General features: G+C 44.7%; 1 protein-coding gene across 9 annotated transcripts in view; it reads left to right on the forward strand.

The window, feature by feature from the left end:
- The window catches only part of JADE1 (jade family PHD finger 1), a 198,574-nt gene that overhangs the window by 146,828 nt on the left and 34,664 nt on the right, over positions 1–17,082 (forward strand). For 8 of the 9 annotated variants that reach the window (XM_057547482.1, XM_057547484.1, XM_057547487.1 and 5 more), the window contains one exon: positions 11,646–11,723. In XM_057547482.1, coding sequence (XP_057403465.1) covers positions 11,646–11,723 — 78 coding nt within the window. Of the gene's footprint in view, positions 1–9,070; positions 9,090–11,645; positions 11,724–17,082 lie in introns of those variants that run through there. The other variant, XM_057547489.1, reaches the window with a different exon arrangement.

Consider the following 17,082-nt stretch of genomic DNA (forward strand, 5'->3'; position numbering starts at 1 on the left):
TTAGCTAGGGTTAACTGTCATGAAACAGAGAAAATCTAGTCTAAGGATATTATTGATCGTGACTCTGGCCATGTTATTGGGGCCTGGCCTTTATCTAGCCTAGACCTTGAATGATTATTAAGGATGTCTTCCTCACCTGAAAGCAACAAAAATAGATTGCCAGAAATGGAATGGAAAGCCTAGTCTCTGGGGAAGAGACTGGGTATTTCCATTTTTGAGTCCTTTATTAACTCTAGAGCAGTGGTATATTATGTGCGCCTAACAAATGTTCAAGGACCAAGCTTTTGATGAATATTCTAAAACAAGTCAGATATTAACTTTTTGCTTTTGGTTCTTCAGGTAGAGTTAAGACATAAGGTGACTGAGGACAGTTGAAGTAAGTTCATTTTTAAAACTTCAGGTTCTTTTGGGCTTATTTGCTGAAGGAATTAATCCACAGTTTTCTCTTGGTTTGAAAGCTCTTCCAATTGGCAATAATATATACTTTTTAATATTGAGCATTTAATGTTTGCACAGGAGATTTTAATTTGAGAATTCGTGACAGCTGCTAAGACAGTTTCTAAGCAGTTAAGTGAAGGTTTCATGGTTGAGGGTCCAAACTGAAGAATAAAAGAGCATTTTTTTTTTTCTCTTTTACTCCTTACTCCAGGGTAAGCAGCAAGAATTGGCAAGGTTAACAAGTTGCTGGAGTTTGAGCTACCTGGTTTGCATTTGTTTAGCACAAAGTACACTTAACATGATATAAGGTTTTTCTTAATGACTCATGGTCATTTTTATGAGCATCAGTTATTTCAGTGTTGAAATAAAATGATGCACTTAAAGATGTGTAGGCTGAGTTCTGGTGGCTTGTAACTTTTTTAAGGTCAAGGATACTTGAGATCCAAAACCTGTGGAATCTCTCCCACAGAAAAAGCGAGTTGCACCGAAATTTGCATGTCATTTCAGGGTTTGGATGAATACCTTTAAGTGCATCCTGGGATTTCAGTTTAGCATTTAAATTCTGGTGACTTCTTTTTATGATTTCTCTCTGATCCTTTTACATCGCTGTTAACCATGTATTGTGGTTAAAATGCCTGTCTAGAAGAGTCATTTTTCTGCTTATTGGTCACTGACTTGAAAATCAGATAAGCGTGTTAGAAGTTTTTATAACTTAGTGTACACTGGCCCCAAGTAGGAGCCTCAGGGGTTTTCCTTTGAGAAAAATTCATGGGTTTCTTGGCCTTTATTTAAGTTGCTTAGAGCAGCCCCCCCCCCCGCCCCTCCCTCTCACCCCCTTACTGCCAGTCTGTTGATTTATAGCAGGGATCAGTAAACTTTTTTAGTAAAGGGCCAGATAGCAAATATTTTAGGCTCTGTGGGCCTGAGGATCTCTATTACAGCTGTTCAATTCTGCCATTGTTGCGAAAGCAATCAGTGGACAAGAGGTAAATGAATGAATGTGGCTGTCTCCCAATAAAACTTTATTTACAGACAGTGAAGTTTGAATTTGGTGTAATTTTCAGGTGTTCTGAAATGTTCTTTTGATGCCCTCTCCCCAAACCATTTAAATATGTAAAAACCATTCTTAGCTCAGGGGCTGGACAAAAACAGGCTATGGACCCCTGATTTATAGTGATGCAGCCTTACTATACTATATGTACTTATAGTGTATACCTGTAGTATAGTATAGTGATAACAGCATCACCTAGTCACCAGATTGTTTCTGCTGGGGCTGAATTCCCTTTCTGATAGGAATCTGAAATAGCAAGTTGAAATCAGAAGTTTGTTTGATAAATATGGAGGGAGTTGGCTAGTCTGAGGACTGTGGCTCTTAACTCTTTGATTCCTAGATCCCCTTTGAAGATAGGATGTGTAATACAGGACCCTGTGTACCTAGGAAAGTCACACCCTCCAAGGGGACCAGGCCAAGAAGTGGGGTATACATTATAACCTGGGGATATACATTATAACCTGGGAATATATCCAGAGGGGGATAGATCCAGAGGAAGAGAACCTCTCTCCAAGTAGGGTGTACGTGTCACCAATCAGAAGTTAATGCCAGCTGCTCAGAGGACTCATACCCCTGTGATAGTGTCCAGGGAACTACTAGCACACTCGCCTTCCAGCTCTACCTTCTGTATGCTCTGCTCCACCAGGCAAAATGGCATTTGCGACCATATTCACATCAGCTTCCAGGAAACCGTGTTTTCAAGTTCCAAGTTAACAGACTGTTACTTACTGAGTACATTTCAGTTGTCGGCTCCCTGGTAACATATAGTCCATGGCCTTAATCTTTGAGATGACCTCTTTGTAAATCACAGGAGGTGTCCAGGAGCAGGAAGCCTGTGGTCCAGGCACTTGGGAGGAGGGTGGATGGCACAGGAGGACCACCCATCTTGGGAACTGGTCTTTGGTTCAGCCACTGGCTTTGCCCTAGACCTGCCTGTCTGTGTGTCCTTGCTCGTGCTGCTTAACCTCGCCAGAATTTATTGTATGTCCTTGTCTTCTTAAAGTCGGGAAAGGTAAATTATCTCTAAAATGTGCTCTAGTTCCGCAATTATGATTTTATGGGTTTCTTTGGGGAGGATTTCCTGTAGACACAATCCATGAAAAGGGTGAGACTCTTCAGCTTTAGCCTCAGAGAATACTTTCCAGACCTTGTTGCTTGGCTTTGAGGCTGTCTTATGTTTCCATGACCATAATAACAAAACTTGCACAATTGTGATGAAATGCTTGTTTTCATATGTAATTCAGATGATGTGTAAATGCAGTTTTTGTTAAGTGTGCCATCTAGGGCTTCTAATGTACAACACTGGGAATCTGAATTTTTTTTTTAAACAGTACTTTAAAAAGTTTTGGTAAAAAAAAAAAAAAAAAAAAGTTTTGGTGACTTAACATTGTTCGTGGTAACTGATAGTTTCTGACGACCGGCTATAATCAGGGAACAGAGTTCCTCAAAACAGCTGCATTTCAGTCTGTGCACAGTGTAATTGTCATTAGCTGGTTGAGTCTGCTTTCTGCAGAAGCTGCTTTGTGTATCCTGTATAAGAACATCTGGTTTGAGCATTTAAAAATCTTTTAAAATTACCCTGTATCACTTGGCATTTATTGGCTTATTCTTCCAAGGGTAGAATAAGGGGTTGTAGACTTCTTTCCATCCTATCCTTACCTTGGTTCATTCAGAACTGTCTCCTGCTAGCTAAGTTACACTTAGTTTTTTCTCAAGTGTTATTCTTCAGTGAAGTTTTAGAGTTTGATCTGAAGATGTGCTTGTGTATGTGTTATAAATTAGAATTTGGTTCAGAGATCCCAAGAATATATTCTGAAGAGATTGGTCTTCCCTTAGTTTTCCCTGGTAAATTGTCAAAAGAAAAGTGTGAAAAGAGGACCTATAGGGCAAATAGGCTTTGTTTTTCATATGAATTCTGACTAATAGCAATGTGTTAAGGAGGATTCTGAAGTCACGCCTGGGCTTGCGGGGCGGGGTGGGGGGAGCGGAGAATGACCTAATTTATTAACCATGCCTGCAATGGGTAGAGGAAATGGTGTGTTTGGTAACCATCTCTGGAATGTAGCTTTTTTTTTTTTTTTTAACTTTTTTTTCCGAAATAGTACTGCTCTTAAAGTGAATAGGAAGTTGAATATTTATTCTTTAAAGGTAGTTTAGACCCTAGTTTTCCTGTCTGCCTTAGTTTTTCTAATTGCATATGTTTTTAGTGACCTGCTACTGGCACTGGGTATTCTTATGTTTTGAAACCTTTACTTTTGAAGTAAATAATGAATGAGTGATGGTAGCATTTTACAGCATTATCCTGTTACCTTTTCTATGTTTTCCTCCTGTGCTATTTTATCAGGTATTTTGAAACAAGACAAGCCTTTGATACCCCATCTCAGGAAGGAGGTGGAATATATATATAGTTTATTGACGGCTGCTCATTTTAGGCTGGTGCCTGCCAGGGGCCAAGAAGGTGTGTTCCCAGGGTCTTCTATAATGTGAGGAGCAGGGAGGAAAGGTTTTGGATTTTAAATCTTTACTGTTATAAATAGCGTAGTACAGGATCATGGTAAAAAATTAACAACATGTAAAAGGTCATAAAGGGAGGTAAAAGTTCCCAACCTATTCTATCTGGAACACTTCAGTCACCTTTCTCAGAGATAAACACTATTAACCTTAATGTTCTTCCAGAAATTTTCCATGAGTATGCAAGCATTTGGTGTCTATATTCTCTTCTCTCCTCTTTTATATGTAAATGGGCTGATATTTCATTTTTTTTCCCCCCCTGCAGTTTGCTGGTGTTTCTTTCTTGATATGTCTTTGGTATCTTCCGTATCTGAGCGTATAGATCTAACAGAAAGGAATTTTGGGTAGATGGAAATAGGGATAGAAGCTCAGAATTGGAGGCCAAGGTGCTTGATCGCTTTTATTGTTTGGGGTGAATTCATTTACTCTCACGTAAAGGGAAGTTAACAAAGATACATTACAAATACAAGTGATTGGAATGTTTTGTCATAACTGCTCTTTAGGTGTTGACTCTAATTGAGTCATCGATTACGGAGACCTGGGAAGGGTTTAATAGATTGTTTTAGGGCTCATAGGCGGAGATTGGATTATTTATAAATTGCCAAATGGAAGCTGCCTGATTCATTCAGAACCACTCTTACTTATGAATTCCTTAAAATCTTGAAAAATTGTTTTACTAACTTTTAAAGTCTGAGTTTAAAAATAATTTATAAAGAATTTATGGTGAGCTAATGTGTTGTAGCACTTGGACTTTATTAGTAACATTCATAGGAGTAAATATTGCAGTTACGATTATCTGTAAGTTCTTACAATCTTATCTTTTGGGAGAGGTGGTTGTTTATTGCTAATATAAACTCTTTTCAGCTGAATATTTTCAAGTATGATGTCTTTGCAAAGGCTCTATAGTAGCTTGGGCAGCATTTCTTTCTTTTTTTCTTTTTTATAAATTTGTTTATTTTTTGGCTGTGTTGGGTCTTCGTTGCTGCGCGCGGGGGCTACTCTTCATAGCGGCGCGCGGGCTTCTCATGGCGGTGGCTTCTCGTTGCGGAGCACGGGCTCTAGGTGCACAGGCTTCAGTAGTTGTGGCTCGAGAGCTCAGTAGTTGTGGCTCGTGGGCTCTAGAGCGCAGGCTCAGTAGTTGTGGCGCACGGGCTTAATTGCTCTGCGGCATGTGGGATCTCCCGGACCAGGGCTCGAACCCGTGTCCCCGGCATTGGCAGGCGGCTTCTTCACCACTGTGCCACCAGAGAAGCCCCTTTAAACACGTTTTGATGTACGACATTATAAAGGACACATTTTTAAAACTTCCATTTTTCTGGGTGGAAATATTTAGACAAGGTTAAAACTTTAACATTTAATATCTAAGCAGTTTGTCAGTTAAATCAAAGCTGTGACTATCTTTTTGACCAGATATAACCCTTTGGTTAAAGTGAGAAATCTGGGTTTGAGTTACAGTCACACTAGTATTTTTATGCTCTGAGCATATGAATTAGATAGTGTTGTCAATTTGAAAACTTACTATCTAGGCGATTAATGTTTGCTTTAAAAACTGAGGTAAGAAACCAGCTGGATTTCCTTCACATTCACTTAGGGATAGGAGATTACTGTGAAGTATAGGTCATTATTATATTTGGGTATTTTGTTACCATGGGTACTGTATACTTCAAAGAAGACAGAAAGAAAGAAGACATATTAAGGAAATGTAAATCATTTTTTATAGGGGAGGTAATAGTCTATGACCAATAACTTAGCAATAAAATTATCAGTTGCATAGTATTTAGAAATAATATTTGAATTGTGTGAACTTAGCAAACAGAACTAGCTCATTATAAAATACCTTTTTCTTTATGTAAGACTACTTGGTGTCTGAAAATACATTCTTTAACGTACATTTTTATATTATACATTTTCTAAATACATTTTAAAATATAGTACATTTAAGTATTAGATCATTAACTTTGACAGAGAATGGAAGGGCACCTATAAATTTGAAAATAAAGTAGTGGAAGTTACTCCAGTTAAAGGTCATTTAGATATTAAAGTGAATCATTTTAAATTCCATAAAGCTGAGTGAGCATAGGATACAGTTTATGGACAGGAACTCAGTCATTCATCCTATAGGTTATTTTAACACATAGCTAATCCACTACATTGCATTAGGTAATACATAGGTAGTATGTAGAGGTCTTTAACTGAACTTTAATTGAAGTTCTAGAACTTCTCGAGAGTGAAATAAATAAGAATGAAAACAGAGTGGACAAAATTGATACTCTGAAGGAAAAAAACAGCCTTTCTGCATATAAACCATAAGCTAATTAAAACCACTAGGGTGTAGTCCTTATTGTAGCTGTAGAGTTTATGGCCTGATAAATGGTCCCTGTTCCACCACAGAGAGTAATTCTAGTGACTGGACAGTTTGTTTTCCTCACATCTGTCTTCTTCCCAGGAGTAGCATTGAGCAGACATCCTCAGATTCTTCTTCATCTTATTCTTTTGTAAGAGCTCTTCTCTCTTTGTCCTCCAGGTCATTTCCCATTCTTTCTTAGCTGGAGCCGCGTGCCAGTCATGCCTCCCTGGCACCACACCCAGGTCACTGAACTTGCTCCCTTACAAATTCCTGAACCACTTGGGGGATGGGTTCCTTCAGCTAATGGCTGCTCTTAACTTCGTGCCTGCTGACTTTCCCCCCTAATTTCAGTCTGAGGAAACTTAAATTTGGAAGTTTTGAGGTACCTTGCCATCTCACATACATATCCCGTGTCCCACTATAATCCATGAGTCCCGTAACCTTTATAGTAGTTATCACACTGAGGCTACTTATCTAGTTATTTGCTTAGTGTATCTCCCTGTGGGCCATTCCGTACCTTGTTCACCGCATTTGTGGCATCTAACTTGATACAGTTTTAATTGAATTAATATATTAGCTAATCCACTGCATTTTAACCTGTGTGACAGAAGAGGCTGCAGGAGAGTGATCTGCATGTAGGATGTTACCTGTGCTTCCTGGGGAGATGGTGCCCTGAGCAGCTACCACTCGTGCCTGGTTGTCTTGGCATGTCCCTGCGTGCTGCCAAAGGATTGTTACTTGACTGATCCAGCCAGGGTCTTTGGCCAGTGACTTCCTCTTACTTGGCCTTTCCAGGCAGTGTTCTGATTATAATCAGGCTTCCTAGGTAATCTTTCGCTTTTTGGGCAAAGTCCCAAATGCCCAATAATTAGTGTTTTGTCTGCCTAGCTGTTATGCTTCTCATGGCAAATGGACACTCCAGGCTCCTGTAAATTGCATCACTTTGAGCCAGTTTTGATGAAATCAGACAGGAAGGATGTCAGGACATGCCCTATTGAGGACTGGACCCAGAGTTCTGGGGGTATCTGTTGTAGCTGCCCTTTGAAGTCTTGTTTTGCTCAAGACCCCTCTCTGTGATGTCTTTATTTCACATTGAATTCGAGAGAATCTCTTTTCTGGAACTTACTTTAACCTTTTAGAGACACACATATATAAAACATTTAAGTGATAATGCAAGGCAGGAGTTGATTGGCTGTTAAAGAAAATAGTACATTAAAAAGTAGGGTGAAAAAGTTCTAAAAGAAGGAAAAATGTGAAATGAGTGGTATAGAATGTAAATGCTTTTAATTGGAATGGTTGACAGGGTACTTAGTGACTTTGGGCTGAGCCCTGGAGAAGAGGTGGGGTTGGGATGGATGGGTGGGGAGGAAAGGGCCAAAGGACCACCATCAGCAGAGACTGAGGATGGAAAGAAGAGGTGTTTTCAAGGATAGAAGCCAGGCAAACTGGCTACAGGGGCTTGTTAGGAGAGATGTTTGGGTAGAGCAGGGAGGGGCCAGGTGGTGGAAAACCTGAGTTTCTGGCTGGACCCATGTGCAGTGTGGAACGGAGGGAGAGATTGGCATAGGGAACAGCTTGATGAGGTCACCTCGTAGGATGGTTTAATTTGTTGTAACAATTGGAAGGGGTAAAAAATTGTGGGCATGGAGGACGGAAGGGTGGTGCCTAAAGTAATGTTCCGTACAGGTGGCTGAAGACCTGGTGGGGCAGTAGGGGGACTGGAAAGGGTCATACGTTATGAAATGACAAGCCTTGGCAATTGAATAGAGAGGTAAGAAGGGATGTATATTAGTAAATAAATGAGCAAATAGCAAGATTCTGAATGGGAAGGTGCTGCACAGAGGAATATGCTAGGTTATATGTATGTTAAGTATTACAGTGTTTTGCCCAAAATGTGCTGCTTCTTTTTGTTACCTCCCCTTTGTTCGTCAGGACTCGGCTCAGAATCTTACTGACTCAGTCAAGCTGTGTTTCTGTAGAGTCTTGTGTTTACCACTGTCGAGCACTAACCATACTGAATTCCTGTTGACTTGTCTGTCTTCTCTACTAGACCAGGAACTCCGTAAGATCAGGGGTAGTCATTTTGCTCCAGCACCTCCTGATATATTAGGTATTCAAATGTTTGTGGGATGTATCATATGCTATTATATTTTCTTGCTGCTTTCTCTGGAGTGTTGCAAGTAGCCCTTTTAATTGATTATTACTTATCCTACTACCATCTAGATAATAATCAGTGATTGCCCTAAATGATGCTAAGGGCCCTCTGCTTTCTCTCACTGGCTTTCATTGGACAGATGTTTGCAGCATGCAACCACTGTAGTGTCTGTCTTAAAGATAGTAACATGTGTGTACTTGGATTTCTTTTTTTTTTTTTATAGATTTTTTTTTTTAACTTTGGGGTTTTTTTCTTTTTATTTATTTATTTATTTTTATTTATTTTATGAGTGTGTTGGGTCTTCGTTTTTTCTGTGCGAGGGCTTTCTCTAGTTGCGGCAAGTGGGGGCCACTCTTCATCGCGGTGCGCGGGCCTCTCACTATCGCGGCCTCTCTTGTTGCGGAGCACAGGCTCCAGACGCGCAGGCTCAGTAGTTGTGGCTCACGGGCCCAGTTGCTCCGCGGCATGTGGGATCTTCCCAGACCAGGGCTCGAACCCGTGTCCCTTGCATTGGCAGGCAGATTCTCAACCACTGCGCCACCAGGGAAGCCCGTACTTGGATTTCTTGATGGAGTAAGTAACCCCAGGTGAGATACATCAGGCTGATGTCAAGGATTAAATACGTTAGAGCCGCAGAGGAGACGATTCTGGCTGCACTCACCCCGTTACTGTACCAGGTTCCCTGGAGAAGTACAGCACAGCATTCTCAACCTTCTTTACCCAAGATCTTTTAGGGCTGGTGAAAACGGAATTTATTAAAACAAAAGTACTATTTTTACTCTTCTTTTACTTGCGTAATTTTGCATGAGAGAATTTGTGTGTGTGTAGGGGCATCGTTCTATCTTGGTCAGTGCTTGCATTCTGCATGTAGTGACTGAAGTGTGTGCTTTCTCTGGGAAACTGTGTATGAGAGCTAGCAGGAAAACATTTTGATTTTAAAAGATTCTCAGTTTTCCAAACGCTTCTCTTCAGGTAAATGTTAGTTGTCCAGATCCACGAAGCTGTGGCCAGCGTTTGTGTGCTCGTTTCTAGCTGGGGAGTGCGTGTGTGTGCACTTCCTCAGCCTCTGCCTCGTCCTCGCGGTTCTTACACCCGCTCCTGAGGTGGGAACTGCATTCTTCTTGCCCTGATGCTTCACGCTGTTACTTTTAAGGAATTCCTCTTCCGGTAGCACTTTCCTTTTCTTTTTTTCTTGTGTTAAAGCTCTCTTGTAACGTAGGCCCTAGGGAGCTGGGGCTGAAGCTGTTGCTGGGAACGAGTGGTCTTCGCCTTTCCGTCCCCTCCTTGTACGTCCTGACAGGTCAGGTCCGGAGCGGGGAGCAGCGGTGCCTTCTGGGAGGCTGGAGGAGAGTTCAGCTGTCAGCAGTTGGTGTTCTGGCACCTGGTGACAGGGCGGGAAGATAATCGTTTCAAGAGGGGAGGGGGCCAGAGGAGTGTGTTGTCTGCGGAAGTCTTTCTGGGGTGGGCCCGCCCCAGGCCGAGTTGTAGGTCGCTGGGTGTCAGAGTTATGGGTGAACGGGGCTCTGCAGAAAAGCCGGGGAGGGGCAGTGAGGGTGGACTTTAGGACTGTGACCCCGCCCATGACCCGGGTCAGGACTCACAACGTCCCGGCTTCCTCGTGGAAGTTCTTTTAATGGTTTTGGAAGAATCATTTGGTAAAAACACACCAACTTTACCTGGTGAGTGTCTCAGAAAGAAAATATAAACTAGAGATTAGGGGCCTGAATATTTGAAAGAATCATACAGGTCTGTTTTGTAGGTGTGAGCAGACTGCAGAATGGTGTGCTTTCTGCTTCTTTTGACTTCAGTTTTACGGTTCCGCTTAGAGTGGGCCTTTGGGCTTGTCATTTCCGACTTGTTGTAGAACAGTGGCTGTCTCCTTGGAGCACAGCGGCTCTCCGCCTTGTTTCCCACACCGGTCCTGTGTGCCACACTCTTAGAAGCTCATCACGTTGTAATGCTGTGATGCCCAGTGAGGGGGAGGCTGGGGTATACTTTTCTGAGGGGCTGCATGGGTAGGGGATGGGTGGCCAGCCATACTCTGACTCGGCAAGCCCTCCTCCCTCATCGGGAACCACCGATCCGGCACTAAGATCAGGGCCCTGAAGATGTCCAGGTGATGAGTAATTTTAGTTTGGAAAAGCGTTTTGGATTTGCTTAGAAAGCTGCCCTGTGTGAATATAACCTCGAGTTCATCTGTGTAAGTTCAGTGACTGGCCATTCAATCTCGGTGCACTGCCCTCTTTCCTAAATGCAGTCTTTCTCGATTCCGTGGTGCTGGAGGCCTGTTACCGCCTGGCAGGAGTTGGCAAGGTGGGCTGGGTGTCTGCACAAACTGCTTTCTTAGTTTGGCTGAGTTAGGTTGGACAAGGCCTGTAAGGGGTTGGGGTGAAGAGTAGTGAAACTGGATTTGGGATTAGAAGTTCCCTACTCACAGTGTGACCTTGGGTAAGTCACTGCTTAAACATTTTTTTGGCCTGAGTTTCCTAATGAGTAAAGGGGAGGGGTCTGGATCGGAATGAATCGCTGAGGGGTTGGAGATGACTAGAGGGTACATTTGCATTCCCAGTTGTCCCACTGGTTTTGTTCCTAGGACTCCAGGTATTCAGCTTTTAGGGTTCTTTTAGCAAAATTTGCTGGACAAGCATAATCATGCCCAGCACGGTGTAAATATTCACACGTCCCGGCACAGCCCCATCCCCAGGCGCGCGCGCACACACACACACACACACGCACGCACACACACACACACACGCGCGCGTAAAATACGCATCTGTCTGTGGTGAGGAAGCACTGTGCTCATTGCCATGGGTTTTTTCCTGCAGAGCTTGCTGCCAGTCAGCTAAAGAGACTCCTGGAGTAGTTGTAGTGATAATGTCACAGGAATGAGAGAGAAGGCCTGGCACCTTTGGGAGACCTGCTGATCTGTGATTTCTCCATCCCTCCCCCTCCTTTTTGAACCTGTTCTGTTAATAATTGCACCTAATTATGTATCTTTGGTCTTTTTACTGCTTGTAATTCAAATGCTACTTAAAGCCGATTGTTTGCTTTTGTGTGCTGTAAATCCTGGGCTGCCATCTGAAGCACAACTTGATGATTGTGTATTATCATCTTGGGTTAAGTGCTGTCTCATTGCCTTGCAGGCTGCCTGCTGTTTCCCGGGGAGATCATGAAACGAGGTCGCCTTCCCAGCAGCAGTGAGGATTCTGACGACAATGGCAGTAAGTCCTGCTTTGTTGTTCTTGGAACCTACCAGGGTTTGGGTCAGTGTAAAAACATGGTTCTTTAATGTAATGCTTTAAATAGCTGAGGCCCTTCGAATATCAGGGAGGTCAGCGAAGAGCCAAGGCCTGAGAAGCACATCTGAGTGTGATACTGCAGGTCTGTAACCAGATCTTTCTGGGTAAGGTTGACTGCAGGCAGGCATTCCTCAGGCTTCCTGTTTGTTTTCCAGAGATGAATAATCCAGTTTCAAGAGTCACTGGTGTGTCTGTTTTTCCTAAACATCATTTACAGCACTTCACAGTTGCTCTTTATGAAAAGGGAACTTAAATCGAAGCCAGTTAATTATTAACTAGTCCAACCCCGATACAAAGGGAGATTGAGGACTGCCTAGTGTGATGTGAAAAGATTAAGTACACGAGTCAGCGCTCTTCAGTTGACTTGAGCATGACTGTATTTAATAATACTACTGTATGCATCTCAGCTCTCTGGCATCCTCATATTTTCACAGTGCAGCTGAGAACCAGAAGTTAGTTGGCTTCCAGGCAGTCAAAATAAATGTCACACAGCGTCTGTGTATTGGGAAGCTAACAGACGATCCGGGGAAGAGCTCCCTTCAGATAACAAGGAAATTTTGTACCTAGCACAGTGCCTGAGCTCCGGCCCGTTATCTTACGTTTTATAATACAGATCAAATTTGGGAAACCTTGAAAGAATGCTTGCTCTGCTGAGTGATGGGAAAAGTATTGGGCCTGCTTTCAAGGAACTCTGTCTTTGGCATATATAAAATTGAGCTCCGATGGAAAGTCATCAGGACAGTCGGAGATGCCTTTTTGATGCACTGTGGAAATGTATATATGTAGACACAAACTCAGGAGGGGAGGGCAAGGGAAACCTACAGAGGAGATAAAAGTTGGGCAGGTCCTGACGGATGAAATCGTTTTAGGCAAACAGGGTTGTTTTTCCGCGCTCCAGGTTTTCGGCAGATTAAAAGCGGCAAATTAGAAAGCAAAGCTTTGCTGTAGGTGGCCACACTCACAGCCACCGGAAACATTAAAAACAGAAGAACTCAAACACAGCAGTTTGACTGGTGCGTTGGGTGCAGGCACGGAGCAGTGGGAAGGAGAACTGGTGGTGATGGGAGGGTGTTGTGGGTGCTGGGGGTACCTGCGAAGTAAGCTGAGACCGGATGGTGAAGGGCTGGGAGCTCTTGGGACAGATGGTGGGAGCTGATGTTTGGCATGAGGGAGGAGTGAGCTGGGTACGCACTCCAGAGAGAGGGGCGTTCCTTCTGTTTCAGGGAGCGGTATTAAGGGGCTGTACCCCGCCTGTGGGAGCCTTGGGGAACCTTGAACTTCTTAGCGCTTATCTATTCACGGCCCTCACTACCTGTTTTCTCTATTTACTTAGGCTTTTTACTCCTTGAGGCAAAAACATGCTTAGGTATTTCTTTTCTGCCCCCTGTGGTGCCTATCAAAGTGTCCTCTGGAGTTATAAGCACTCAATAAACACTTGCTGTTAGCTCGTGTACACAATTTGTCCTGCAGCAATTAAAAAAAAAAAACTTGCTTTTTAAGTTCAGAATTAATCAGAAGAAGGGTTCATGAATTATGTTCGTGTACTAATAGTGCCTGGTAGAAGGCTGAGAGTCCTGTTTTCCTCTGATTTGGGTTGAGGAGCAGGTCCGGGCTCACTTTGCTGACTCTCAGCATTGCCTCACATCCACTGTGGGAGAGCTGGGTTAGAAAAGGTTCTCCTGGAATGTTCTCTCAGACTCAGACGCTTCCCCCTTCTGGACTAGAGGGTGTGCATTCTTGATGTCTCTGTGTGTCTAAATGTCCTCCTGTAATCCAGTGACATCGGATTAGGGCTATTTTAATTTAAACGCCAATTTAAAGGCTTTATGTCCAAATACAGTCACATTCTGAGGTATTGAGGGGTTAGGCTTCAACATATGAAATTTTGGGGGATGCAGTTTAGCCCATAACAGCCCTAGAAGACCAAATGCTTCATCTAAACCTATATTTCCACCCAGAACTCTAGGGGAAGAGAGTACCCAAAGTCCCCACCAAAAGTCTTTCCATCAGGTCACCTTACCGGTAATGGCCCTTTTTCGTCCTCCAGCTAATGTGCTTATGTCTGTGCTGGCCTCCTTGAAGAAGGCAGGGATGGAGGACTAAGGTCAATATTTATAGGGTACAACCTGGGTTTTGTTCTGCCCTAGGCTACACGTGGAAATAGAGTGGTGGTGGTAGAGGATGACGATGATAGCTGCTAGTGGAAAGGAGGCGGGCTGGCCTTGGGTCGTATCGTTGATTCCGTGTAAAGCGAGTGGTGACACACTATGGCTGTGCTGTCTGTCGAGGCCGAATGATTTGGTCATTATGGCGGATGATGGTCGTGGTAAACAGCTCTCAGTAAGACCCCTAGAATGCCAAGCCGTGGGAACACCTGTACATATCTGCACCGCGGAACACACTTTCTCCCCGTTCTGAGGGCAGCTGCTCCCCAGCGTGGGCTTCTGCCACCAGCCTGCCTGTCTGCGCTGGAGCCCATGCTCTTGTGTAGGCACGTGGTGGGCGTGAGTAGGCGCCTTCTGCCCCTGCAGTCAGGTGCACAGAACCGAGCCTGCCCTTAGCCGAGTCTGAGTACTTGGCAGCCCTGCTCGTGAGGTGGGCGGTCTGTGCAGTGGCCTCTCCCCAGCCTTTCCAGCCTGCAGTCCCGACGGAAGTTTGGCAGCAGCTCCCGGCCCAATGCAGAGCATGTCCAAGTGGAGAAGAGGCAGCTGCGGGCGTCAGCTTGCGGCCCCAGCACCAGCCACAGTCACGGCTAGGCCCCGCTGGCCTCCTGGGCTGGAGCCCTTTGCTTTGATTTCTGGCCTGGCCCAGGGGAATACCGGTGTGGTATTTACAGTTGGGGGTGGACGGGCATTTTCTGTGCCAGTGCAAGCCCTCATCCAGCTGCGGTCATAGTTGTTGAAGCCTTTCTCCAGGTGCCCTGGACTGCCAGCCTTGGCAGTTGGACGCAGTAGCACTGGGGTGTTTGCAAGCTGTGTCTGTAATTGCTGGGCTCCTGGGGCTGGGTGGCTGGCTCAGCCGGTCTCTGAAGTTATGCATTGTGCCAGGGTGTGGCTCGGGGAAACAGGCACTTTCTTTCCTGCTTCCCAGTCCATGGTCCTCTGTGTTAGGGGTTTTGGCAAATGCGGCAGTGGGTCCACCAGCTATTTTTGGTGTTTCCATCCAGCCTGCAGGGAGGAGGGAGGAGCTGGAGGTTGAATCGGTCATCATTGGCCAATAATTTTATCAGTCACGCCTAGGTAATGAAGCCTCCATAAAAACCCAAAAGGACAGAGCTCGGAGAGCTTCCAGATGGCGAGCGCGTGGTGGCTGGGAGAGAATGGTGTGCTCTGAGAGGGCACGGAAGCTCTGTGCCCTTTCCCCGTGCCTTGTCCTGCGCACCTCTTCATTTGGCTGTTGACTCATGTCCTTCAATATCCTCTTAGAATAAATTGGTGATCTAGTAAGTCACATGTTTCTCTCAGTTCTGTGAGCCGCTCTAACAAAGTAGTTGAACCCGAGGAGAGGGGCTCATGGGAACCTCTGCCAGTCAGAAGCACAGGTAATAACCTGGGCTTGGCAACTGGCATCTGAAGTGGAAGTTGGTCTCACGGGACTGAGTCTGGAATCTAATTCTATCTCCGAGTCAGAATGGAGTTGAATTCTTGGACACGCTGCTGGTGTCTGACAGTTGCTCGTTGGTGTGGGGAAGCTTCCACAAGCACGTGTTGGAGTTGGGTCTGGGAACCATTTTCACCTGCCTAATGCCCTAAATTTCAGGGCTGTGTTGACCTCCCTGTGGGAAGGCCTGGGGTGCGGTGAGGGGTCCGGGGCCCGGCACCTTGTGGGGGCCCTGCCTGGTCTCCCGGTTTCCACACCTGCGCTGACCCTGAAACACTTCTGTCTCCTCCAGTTACCCAGCCAGCCTCTGCTCCATCACTGGTGATAACGAAGGCACAGAGAATAGCTGAGTAAAATTCAGACCTACTAATTCTGCACTTAGTAATGCAGGTCGATGAGGGGCAAACATGAAGTTTTGTGAGGACTTTTGTTTTTCTGGGCTCTCTCCAGCTTACAGATAAAAAATGAAGAAAGACCAGAATTTTTAGTGGATGAAACATACTTTCTGCTTTGGACCCTTTATGTTACATTTTTAAATAACTTGCTGTCATTTTTTTGGTTTGGCTGTGCTTGGTTTCCTTCATGGCAAGTCTTTGGAGGTTTCTTGGTGGTTTCTCTTTTGCATAAAAGTTAACTCTGCTTCCACTTCTCTTCCTGTTTGACTATACCTTTAATTTGCTCCTTTCCCCCCATCAGTTGCATCTTGTGACACCGCAGAGTTGTGTAGGAATTCTTGAAATGTGGAATTTTTGGCTCAAGTACTGCAGAATGTGGGCTGTACCCATGTCTCCTCCAGGCACACGGAGATGGCTTTACCCCTTTTCAAACCCGACTTGTGGCCTGTCCTTGACATTGATGGGCAGAGCATCATCTTGGGCTTGAGGAGTAACTAGCACAACATGATCTGGTTTGTGGACTTGGACTTAACAGAAGGGCTGGGTGACCATGAAACATTGTGTCAGTTGGTCAAAGGCCCAAGTATGTTGAAACGTTCCTGGGCCAGTTCTCTTAATGTACCCATTAAGCTTTGTTTTTTGGAAGGTGGAAGTGAGTTGGACCGTAGAGCTAAGCCATGCTGGGATGGAAGGGCTGGGCTGTGGGAGACATGGGGTCAGACCCTGATAGAAACAGCAGTGGTGTGAGAGGCTTGTCTTCTGTCATGCAGTTCAGGCAAATAGAACTACATTACGTTTGTTTTCTTCTTTCAGATAGGACTTTGCACAGCACGGCTTTACTGGCACGGGGCTGGCCTCGCCTCGCTCTCTGCAGTCTGCTCTGTGGTGGCGGCACCGGCTGGCCCGCCCGGCTCCCCGCTTGCTGGTCCTGAGCACCTTCCTTTGTTAAGCCGGTTTAGCACTCCTGAAGACAGGAGAGTAGCGTTGAGCATCTAGAAGCGGGTCTGAGACACAGGAGACCCGCCATGTGGTCAGTGGTGAGGTTCTTCTGTAGTTTGCATCTGTGGTGATGCGAGCAGCTGCCATTCCTTCTCGTTTCTGAACCTTTCATGCGCTGCACCACCTGGGAGGCTTAACACACACGAACTACCAAATGTCGGAGGTGTGTGCAATATGTATTCGATTTACTCTTGAGGTTTTTTCCTTATTTTAGATCTAGGGCAAGACAGCGTGACTATTTTTAATATTTCAAAGGAGAGTGTTCGAGATAAATGCATAATAGCACC

Source organism: Balaenoptera acutorostrata, chromosome 5 (genome assembly GCF_949987535.1).
Source record: "Balaenoptera acutorostrata chromosome 5, mBalAcu1.1, whole genome shotgun sequence".
Classification (NCBI taxonomy): Eukaryota; Metazoa; Chordata; class Mammalia; order Artiodactyla; family Balaenopteridae; genus Balaenoptera; species Balaenoptera acutorostrata.